An 11,347-nucleotide genomic window follows, 5' to 3' on the forward strand; every position below is an offset into this window, starting at 1 on the left:
CATTTGTAGTTTGTTTGATTTGTGAATGACTTTTATTCCTAATTTTAGTGATTCTCAAAGTGTGGTATGTGGATCACTCCTGGTGCGTGTGCTCCCTCTCGTGGACAAGGGCAGAATGACTTAATTCAATGCTGATCCAGTCGAGTACATTTGTAAAGTACAGTTCAGTTGTATTTAACTGTTAACTTTTAACATTAAAAAGATTTACAAATAATCTTTGGAACTGTTTGCTTTCAAATATTTTTTTTTTTACAATGTTGAACTGGGACTGTTATGGTCTTATGGAGATGTCACTACAGATGACGTCACGTCATTGCCTCACCTAAAAAAATGAAACGTTTGCATGGCTGAATTACTACAATGTCACAAATGTCTATTTCGTGTTTCAAGTGGGATTAAATTAAAGTCAAACATAAAGTCAGTACTGAACGTGACTCATAACTTTGCAGATTCACGGACAATCCGATACGTATCCGATCTAGGACCACATATGAAAGCGACCCAGGTTGGATTTCAAAAACATCGGAATTGAGGCATTCAGACCGTCATTAAAAATACAAAATAAAAAAATCCAAAACAGGTCTTACACTTGCAAAAATAATGGGTGGCATTTCCCTGCAGTGTGAACCTAGCCTTGGAAAAATGAGCATGTGCTCACATATAATAAAAATGATCTTTCAATGCTGCCAAAGCAAATCAACAGGTGCTCTGATGGTAAGCACTTCTGCTTTTGGCTTGTTGCGGTTAAAGCGTGAGAAAGCACAACACAACAAAACAAGCCTGCAGCGATGGCATCCCGTACTTAATGTGCAATTAAGAAATCATAAAATCGAGTTCAACTTTTGTGTGTGCATGTGTGCACGTGTGCATGCGTGTGTATATGTGTGTGTTGGGGGGTTCATTTATCGCCCGCTGTGCAATTCTGAAAGCAAGATCAAAATTTTAGGGAAAATTCATTGAACTTAAAAGTTAAATACAACTGAACTATACTTAGGACGGTGAGTCTTTGGCATCCCACTACGGAGAGCAATCGGATATCATGTGCACTCAAGGATCACAGTCTCTTTGCCTTATTTGGGAAGAGTCAAGTGTCCCGTGCCAGGATTGGCGCCATTCGGCGCTTGGGTTGTCAGCTGTGGGCTCAGGTGGCCTCGCACAAGCACTGGCGGGGCGCACGGTGACGTCAAGGCCGGCACTGACGCACAGGTGGGACATTTGGTAAGCATCGGGCGTGTAAAGCCACAACTTGGAGCGAACCTGTTCGCCAGCTTCAGCTAAATATAATCGGAGATCCGCAGAGCCGGTCAAAGACAAGCATCAGTCAGTGTGCGTATGGGTGCGTGTGAGTGTGCGGTTTGGCCTTCTCTTATTGGAAACCACCACACTCCTATCTGAAACCTCATCTTGCCGGCACGTTATTTGTCTTTTTATACACATCCACACATACACGGTGGTGTACAAGTTGGGTCCCGCCCTGATGGTGAACTCTTTCGAGGCCTAAAGCAAGTGACACCTTCAATTGGAATGCCAAACAAGCGCAATCTCCTTTGTCAGGAGCCACAGGGAAAGACACATATGACACATTGGGCACATATACACAAACTTATGTCAAGGGGATACAACAATGGCATGATGCAATAGGATGATCCCGTCCTCACACTGGTCAGTTTACAATGGAATCTTCTTCAGATTGATGTCCATGGATTGTTACGGATGTCAAATCAGTGATGCGAGGAGCGCATTGCTCATTTGAATCAACAAACCAGTAAAAACGACCAGCGAGTCAACCCAAAATTGTCACGGATTTGAACCCATGTCAAAACAAGAACAGTATTGATGTTGAAACACGTCGTGCACATAATTATATTGGTAAAGAGCAAATTGAGTACTTTGTGCACACGATACAATTATTTTGTTGCCAGGAATTAGCATCTGTGGCTAGAAATGAGCTTTTTTTGTGCATGATTTACCGATTTTGTGACCGCAAATGAGTATTTCTTTTTTTTTTTTTGTCGAAACCAAACTTGTTTGTATGTTTTTCCGTCACTTGTATAAACTGTACCTGCGTGCCAAGGTTGCTTGCAGAGAGGTGGCAGAACAGCTAACGGCGCTACATTGTTAACATGCCATGAGGGTGTGAACGAGGTTCACTGAGACAATATGCCGTGAACAACAACAGCTTTTGTTTGTCATGCAAACAAAAACATATGTAGAATTCACTTTGTATGAGTGTGGCGCAGTGGAGGTAGGCGATGTGATTGTGACGACGACATCTGTGATATTGAAGCGTTGGTACCTGCGCATCTGAAAGAAAAAAAGCTAATTATCTCAACCTTTTTACAGCAGGCTTTGCCATTTTCTCCACTCCCCCCCCCAATGCCCACACTTTTGCTATTTGGAGCACTGCTACCTGGCTGTAACACGCTGTGTGGAGGCAAGTGTCTGAATGCATGTTTGGCGGATGGACGGGTGGGTGGGTTGTTTGTGCCAAGCGGGGGGGGGGGGGGGGGGGGGCTGCGGGAACGGAGGGACGGATGGCACATGAGGGGGCAGAGTGGTGGGAAGCTGGTGTCACGGCCTTCCTCCCACCGCCAGGCTGCACGCAAGGAGCTGACGGAGAGAGCCTGCACCAAAGTCTCCAACAAAAGGTCGCAACTCCAATCAGACTGTTCTCCGGATGCCTCTTATCCTCTTGTACCTGCCGCCAAGGCCTCGTTTCGCACCTTTATACGCACTTAGCTGTGCTTGACCATATTTACTGAGTAAAAAAAGTCTTTTGAAATCTCCCCCCCCCCTTCCTGGAATAGGCCCGACTGTAAAACCAAAATGGCAGACTTCCCATTTTTTCGACATAGTATTCTAACTATCTGACTATCTGCAGTGTGACTATCTCACAGTCACACTGCAATTCCAACCCTAATAAATTACCGTCGCCATTGATGTCTAATTGGGCATCACACAATTCTGTATCGAGTAATTATGATTCCAAGCAGACAAAAAAAGAAAAATCCCTAAAATATATATTTTTTAAATGGCCCCTTCACACAAAAATGGCATTCTCTCCCCACTGTGTCTTTGCACGCACTGGTCGCTGACTTTTTTGTGGGTATCACTCATGATAGACATCCATCCATCCATCCATCCATGCATCCATCCATTTTCTAATCCGCTTATCCCCACAAGGGTCGCGGGCGTGCTGGAGCCTATCCCAGCTGTCTTCGGGCAGTAGGCATGCATGTTTTTGTAATGTGGGAGGAAACCAGAGTACCCGGGGAAAACCCACACAGGCATGGGGAGAACATGCAAACACCACACAGGAGGGCCGGAATCGAACCCTGCAACTCTGCGCTATGAAGCAACGTGCTAACCAGTCGTCCACTGTGCCGGCGATGATCGAGATGCGGACCGAATGCTTCACCAAAGAACTGAAAATTCCTTTGATGCTATCTATATTTATAAATAGTGATAAAGAATGTTGCGTAATACCGTTCCAAAAATAGGATGTAGAACTAACTGCCTGCCCCATTTCCAGTTGTGTAGGAATAAATAAAAGCTACTGTCTGGAAATATGTTATTTGTGGACGAATCTTCCCTTCCTGTTACTTAAAACTTTCATAATCACCCCCAATTAGAGCGTCCCATGTTTTTCTTAGTTGTGGTGGATGAACAAACACTTCTGCTGTGCTGTCGGTTGCATGAACGATCACTAACACGAGGAGCGAAATGTCAATGGCGATTGGCGAGGCATGCAAAATGTGTCCCATGATTTGGCAGGACTAAAAAGAGGGTCTTATGAAAGACTTGCAAAATTCAGTGGCTGGAGTCATACAGTCAGATGACAAGTGATCTTGATAGATGAAAGGGTGCGGCCTCCAAAATGGGTTCTGGTCATGCCATTTGACGATTACTGCTTCCTATCTGGAAATCATCACGGTTCCTCCAGACGTTATAGAATGTTTTTTTTTTAGGGGAAAAAAAAGGACGCTCAAGGGAAAAAATGCGTGAAGGGTGACATTTGTGGCCTTGAGAACAGCTGATGTCATCCACTCGAGTCTCTGAAATTCATTTTCAGTGGCTGAGGGGGCGAGGTGTTGTCTTTCACTTAGCAGAAAATAAAATGCACATGTAATGCATACTTTAAAAGGAGTCATCTGTTTTATTTGTTCTCTATCCAACAAGCTGGCTGTCACGGGAGGCTGCCTCCCCCCACCCCCCTAACACTCAGCTCTTCCGCCTTCTCTTTGTGAATGACACACAATCACAGTTGACGATGAGGCACTCTAAAGCAGTGACACAATTTGACTGAAGGGAAGTGTGGATAACCGCTGAAGCGAATGAAGGCGCTCAAGTTTTGACACAGTGGGGGAGGGGCGACTCATGCTTTAAAAAATAAAATAAAATAAAAATCTGGAAAACTGAAATGAGGAGTATCTAGATAAGTACCACATTGTGGTGTCTTTGAATGTTTTCAGCAATTATCTTCAAACATGTATATTTTAAAAACAAATGTCTGAATGAATGCCCTTCACAGGGACTTAAAGTCAATTTTCCATTGTGTAATTTTTTTTTTTAAATCATACTTTGGCTCTTGATCCAAACTGCGAGACAAACTCAGTATCTCCTGTCAAAAAAGTCCAATAAATAGTTTCTTGTGATGCAGGTGTTTCATCCAGACTGTCTCAAGTGTTCATGTCCACGAGCAGCTTGAAGATTTTGATGCAAGCCTCCAAACAGTTCGGTTCAAGAGCTGTTGAGAACTGGTTATTTTTATTTCGGATCGGAGACATCGGGCTCGCAGGTCCATGCTGTGATTCAAAATAATATCGCGTTTATGGATTCACAAGGAAGCGGGAAGCCTAACCTTCGCGTTCGGCCTCCCGAGTGTTTGGATGTCAGTAAAAACATGAAAGTGCTTTCTTTGTACGCTCCGACGTGTTTAAAGGCCTCAAGAGTCTTGACATTTGAAACAAACTGGTTTGAATCCAGCACACGATTGAATGAAATGAAGCTTCAAGTTGGTTATGAAACCGAAAAAGGTCCCGGTGGAGCACAATAATGGGCGTCTTTTTCCAGCTTGATGAGCAAAACCCAGGGGTCATCGCTCATAGCAAACAGATTGTTATCTCATCTCAAAGCAGTTGTATGTGGTACTTTATTTCCTTGAAGGGATGTTTAAAAGGTCAGTTAAATAATAATCAGATGATTTGACACTGTGGAGTACTTGAATAAATCCCAGATAGCTGATATCTGCTGCCACCAAGAGGCCGCACAGCGCCAAGTTTTAGAAATGGCGGAGGATGAAGTTGAATACAAAAAAGCAGGCAAAGGTCAACAGATATTTTCAAATAAATTTATTCTGTTTTTGTTCTTTTTTTTCGTCTACTGTACAGAGCAAGCATGGCACCCACAGGGCAGCTGGAAATGCTGAATGTGTGTTCCACCAAAAGAAAAGAGCCAAGATAACCTGGAAGAGCAAAGAAAGAAACAAAAGGTCTTGAGTTGCAACAAACACAAAAATCAAGTGATGATTGATGAGCTGTCAAATAGCCCACGAGCCACTACATTGGGTATTTATGACTGGTCCAATCAGTCGAGCGAACAGCAATAACTCACCACAGTTGGGCTTGTACACTTCATCGTGGTGAACTGCTGAACGTCTAACTTTTGACAAAGAAAGAGAAGCCAAAGCTACGGCTCCGACGACCTCACCAAACTTGAGCAATGGAAAGAAAGGGTCTACCCGTCTATTTGTTTGCATTATTGTTGTTAGGGCGAATCCGATTGATGACTTACTGAGTTCTTTCCGCCTCACGTGCGGACCAAATATGAAATATCGCGACGGGCCGCTTGCCTCGTGCGTGTTTGTTCACGGGGCACGCCGGTGGGATTTTGCTTTCGCCTCTTGCAAGGCACACCGAATGAAGTGGCTGGTGAGGATGAATCAACTTGCGGAGTCTTTTTCTACGGCATACAAATGAACTGGTGTTGGGCCACACCACGCGGGGGAGCTCTATTCCAACGCCTTGACGATGGCCTCGTTGGCATCTACGCTGACTTGAACCTCTGCCCTCGCCATCTCGTCGGACGTACCGGCCAGGTCGGCCTGGGCCTTCTCCAGGTTGGCCTTGGCAGCCTGTGGAGGGGCAAGAACACTGAGTTGAAAGGGAATGAGACAAAGACAATTGACAAATACTGTGCAGGATGATATACAGTCGAGGGAAGATGAACAAACAAATCATTAATTTTCAAATTTGGACACACGAGATCTCCACTGCGCAGTTGGTCAACAAACTGAAACATCCACATGAGGCACCAAAGCACCTCCGTCAAGGTTTAAAGGGGAAGTGAAGTCAAAAATGATCTTCACAACAAATATGCTCTGTGAGGCGCTAGTCGTCTGAAAACGGCGTTCTGATTATGATTGCCTTTGTGGAGTATGAATGAAGCAGAACAATCCACCCATTTTCATCCATCTCTGTGGCGGCCATTTTGCTACTCTGTGTCGACTGAAAACGACATCACAGTTGCTGAGGGCTCAAGTAACAATGAATCGCAGGTCGTCGGTCAAGCCGAGCTGTAAACGGTCAAACGACCTGAGCAACTGTGATGTCATTTCCATACGTTTATCCGTTTCCTAGCTTGTGACGTAACATAATCAGTGTCTTCACTGATATCATCAATCATGAAATAGCTCTCGCTTTTAAAAAAGGTTGGTGACCCCTGCTTGAGGATATTATTTGCGAAAAGGATGAAGCACTTCATCCAGATGCAGAATATATTTTGGATCGGCATATTGGAAGGCATATAACGTACATGAACATGACAAACAAGGATACGGGATTAGAATAGGATGGCTACGTTATTATATAATGTGGTAAGATTCGACAGGGATATGCAACGCTTCGCCTCAGGATTCAACAGGAAAATGTATGAAAGAATACCTACCCATCAAAAATACAAGCAAATCTCGGAGGACGTCACACAGGTCAAATGTGTACAACCAATCAAGTTCAAAAGTAGCAGAAGCAGGCAGCAACTCGTGTTGGAAGTCGGTAGAGAAAAATCAGAGCTGCCGCATTTGCTCTGAAAGCTCAATTTGTCACAGTGGCGATTAGAAAGTAGAAATGCCAAAGATGGCTGGAAGTTAAAGGTCTCCCAGTGGGGATTTGACACATCTGCTATAGCTCAACAGTGAGTGACCTTTTCCTCCTTATTAGCAGCGTGGCCTCGTTGTCGGTATTGTTGCCGCACATTCGGAGGAGGAGGAGGAGGGGGTGTGAAAAAATAAGAACAAAACAAAAAAATGAAATAAAGCTCATTTAGTCCTTCGGAGTCAAGTTGACAGTGCCGTTGCCCAAGGTCAAAAACGGGGCAATGTTGAGAGCGTGGTGACGCATTAACAAGCCTGACATTTAAACGGTCAAGTTCAACTGCGAGGACGGCCCGATGGGTCGTCACCAACGGCTCGGCAAATCAAAACGGGAGGTAATTAGAAATCTTGCCAGGGGTTCAAAGACTGCTTTCTCTCGACAAAGAGCACGGCCCTGCTGGGAGATGCGGCGGGGGAAACGGCTGGAATTATCAACCCTTCAACATCATCCAGTCGATGAGGAAACTCCCAGCTTTCAAATCTCATTAAAACAAACCACATCCATAACAGAAATCGACTTGCTTGCACTGGACTCCCTTTTTCCTGGAAGCAAGCAGTTTTCCACGTCCAGTCAGACTGTTCAACTTCATCTGCACTATGTCTGGACACCATGACAACAGTTTTTAGTTGGTGCTTGTAAATGAATTTGAGGCTGAACTCCCAACCACCTTAAAGCCTGGAAAATTTGGAGTTGGACCCAAACTATTATGGAAATTTCTCAAATACTGCACAAATTTTGGACATTGAACCCTCACAGTGCTTGACGTCATGCAAGTTGTTGCTGCAGATCGGTCAGCTTCATTTCAGCCGACAGCATATTGTTCTTAGCGTTTCTGAAGGTTTAGGCAACAGAAGTTACTGGCAAATATGCCGACTCATTTTAAGTAGAAAATGTTCCAGTATCAACACAGCTGGAGATGATACGAGTCGTCACATGGATGACTGAGCACACGTCTTACTCCTGTCAAACCATGTTTAGCACGGGAGTATCATGCTTATGATTTGCCAGGGTTGTAAACATTTGGATGGGAATCTCAGCTTCCAACATTTGAAGAAAAAAAAAGGACTTATTTGGACCTTTGCATGACTGGCGTTGTAAATTTGAGTCCATCTGTTTATGATGCTTGACAAGGAGCAACACTGACTGAAGATGTAGAATTACACGTTAGCAATATGCTTGTCAGTTGTGATTTAAAGTGTTTTTAACATGCTTTGTTATTCGTGCTGCGTTACGATCTCCTCTCATATGCGAATACTTAACTTTGGGGCATATTTGGAACCCAAGAAATTTGGGTCCCATTCCAAATAGTGCATCATTTGGGGTTTTCATTCTACCACTGTATATGGCAGCCAGTTCTGGGTATACCCTGTTTCGTTTACAACTGTCCTGCAACGAAGCTTGAGGTTATTTATGAACCATGTGCAGCATTCTCATTTGTGCCGTGGCACGTTAGAAGGCAAAAAAATAAATAAAAGGCATTTATACAAATATTTTACATTCATCTGACTTACCTACTGCATGAGTAGGTTAGTGATAGAATAGGACGTGTTAAGACGTAGGTACAAATTGGGGTTGCGTTACTATCGTGGGGACACAACACTGTCCTAAACTGAAAGACCCCTGTAATTTTTTAGGGGTGATGACAATCTAACTCCCCCAGATGGGATAAGTAAAATATTTATCGATCGACCTTGCCTCTAAGCTTCATAATTCAATTATAAAGGTTATTAACACACTGTACTTTGTTTGCAAAGTGTCCACTGCGGAATAGAGTGCAGAATGGTGTAAGCTTGCCTGTACTTGGTGATGGTTAATCAAGCGATCGAACAGGAAGTAGCTTTGTGCCTTTTGTCACTGGTTCGGACGTTAAGTCGGCCTCAGCTAGGCAATATGTATTTGTCACTGTTATAACAGAAAGCCCTAAACTTATTTAACTCATTCAGTACCAGCCAATTCTGGACCAAGTCTGAAAAGACGTTTAAAAACGTCTTTGGGAGTGAATGAGTTAAAAAGGGGGGAGACATAGAAGAATAGGCTTTCTTTTTTAAACCACACCACATTAAGTAATTTTTCTTATGTGCCAAAGATGTGGGGATAGCATTAATTATTGATTCCTCTATTTTCGACTCCATGCTGATTCCACTGTGGAACTCAGACAACATTTTTCAGAATGGATGCACCAAATGTCATCACAGCAAGCAGTACCCGAATTGGACTTTTTTTTTTTTTTTTTTTTAACTCACAGCCATGTCCAGCTGGTCCAGCGGTACAGCCTCCTCAGCGAGCAGTTGCACGGAAGAATCGGCGTTGACAGTTATGGACCCACTGCTCACTGGGTGACATATCAGCAGGAATGTATTCATCAGACCAAATAACCTACACATTACAGCGCATTCAGGGGTGGTTGAGTTGGCTGTTATATGCCATGTAAGACTTACCAAAGTATTTAGCAGCGGAGCCATCATCATTGAAGACCGTGACGACGCCGGGCCGGAGCACCTGCAAAGTGGGCACGTGGGCGGGGAGGATACCAAATGCACCAGTGAGTGTGGGCACATCCACTTGCTTCACGCTGGCCTCTTTGAAGAAAACCTGCAAATATGACAAGAATATTATGGGAATTATTGTCCACGTTGGAGTTGTTTCACAAAAGTAAGCCCTTGCCATTTCATGAACTAACCTATTTTGGACCTTTTTTTTTCTCTACAATGACTAAAACGTCATGCCTACATGCATATTTTTGTGCTTTTTGTGCAGTAGCCGAAGATGCCACCCAAATGCTCTGCTCCTTCTAAGATGAATATGATTCCTATAAAAGGTCCTACAAGGAGATGAGGAGGCTCTTTGTGTGGTATCCCCAGAAAAAGCAGGTCAGTAAACATCTGCAGAAAAAGATCTGGACTGCTAATGGCAGTAGTGGAAGTCAACACCTTCTGAGCTGTTAACACCCACCTGCTCAGCGTAAAGGCCCAACAAAAGACAGTCATTTACGATATACTTTTTCTTTTTTTTATGAGAATACCTATGATAACAGGAAAGGAGCGGCTGACACGTTTATGTGTTGCTAAGAAGCAACATAGACACCAGCATCCTTGCACTTCGTTTTTCAAAAAAGTAACCTGGAAGCAGTTAACGTTAATGGTATTGCTGTACAATTAGTTTGACCTTTTATTGCAGTGGTTTGAGATCGTAGCTTTGCGTTATATCTAGGCATTACTGTATTGGAAATTATCAATAAATTTGGGAGTGCATTATTCTTACGGTGTTTTCCAAACATATTTCCTCACCTCGGATACGGTTCAAAACAATTGCTGTCGTTTCAGGGGTGACATTTCATACTCCCAAGTGTCCACTGTGTGCAACCCAAGGTTGCACAGCTATCATGACAAAATTCAGTCGGAGTTCAGTAAACATATCAAGTTAGCGCCATATAATTTTAAAAATGCATGTGCGATAGTAGGCATGTCATTTACACGAAAACCTTTTTTTTTTTAAGTTAACACGGTTGGAATCAATTACATTGCAGGTCAACTAGAAATGAATGACAGCAAGCATTGCTAGCTCGTTAAGGCTAAAACATTTCCAGCACTCAAATTGTGCAATAACCGATAAACCCGAACTCGGACAAAGCAAAATAATCAATTGACATACACTTTCGAATGATTTTTAACAAAGTCCGACAATGCATTTTAGGCGCAAATTGAGCAAACAGTTTAGTTAACGCTAGTTAGGCCCGCTTAGCATTCCCAACGCCGCGGCTACCTGAGTCGGAGAGGCAAAAGTGAAGGACATCTGCGGGGCACCGGTGGCGGCCTCGGCGTAGCAACGCGCTTGCCTGAGCACGGGGAGTGAACGGCGGAGAAATCTTGCTGCCATCATGTTGGAAAATTCTGACTTAGTTCAAGTACGAGTAACTGACAGGGAGTCCCCAAAATTCCTTGCGTCCAGGCAGATGGTGTGCGTTTGGTGGACAAGGACGTTGGTAATCTACCCACAATTACTTGCGGCACCGTAACTGTGCTGGGTAATGTAGTCTCTAAAGCGGAAAGACTGATGCGTGTTTCCGATAGCTTGCTTGCTTAAAAAAAGTTCTATTTCATGATCTTGACTTCTACGTTCTCTCGTTTTGTCTAATATCCAATTTCTCCCACGGACCTTTAACATTGACGATGACCGCTTTATTGCTGATGTAATCT

At 43.7% G+C, this 11,347-nt stretch overlaps 1 protein-coding gene across 2 annotated transcripts; it reads right to left on the reverse strand.

Annotated features, from left to right (window-relative positions):
* Positions 1–5,336: 5,336 nt before the first annotated feature.
* Positions 5,337–11,157, reverse strand: atp5f1d (ATP synthase F1 subunit delta). 2 transcript variants are annotated; one of them, XM_086116409.1, is made up of 5 exons: positions 10,914–11,157; positions 9,590–9,743; positions 9,395–9,483; positions 5,997–6,133; positions 5,337–5,464 (listed from the first exon to the last, which is right to left on the reverse strand). In XM_086116409.1, exons 1-4 carry the CDS (start codon positions 11,028–11,030, stop codon positions 6,011–6,013), a joined length of 483 nt encoding a protein of 160 aa, XP_085972535.1. In that variant the 5' UTR covers positions 11,031–11,157; the 3' UTR covers positions 5,337–5,464; positions 5,997–6,010. The 2 variants fall into 2 exon arrangements, with proteins under 2 accessions (XP_085972535.1, XP_085972534.1); XM_086116408.1 differs by having other exon boundaries at positions 5,973–6,133; positions 10,914–11,156.
* Between the last annotated feature and the right edge of the window lie 190 nt (positions 11,158–11,347).

The sequence above is a fragment of the Hippocampus guttulatus genome, chromosome 7 (assembly GCF_054856545.1).
Source record: "Hippocampus guttulatus isolate MCC_2025c chromosome 7, RoL_Hgut_1.0, whole genome shotgun sequence".
In the NCBI taxonomy this organism is placed as follows: Eukaryota; Metazoa; Chordata; class Actinopteri; order Syngnathiformes; family Syngnathidae; genus Hippocampus; species Hippocampus guttulatus.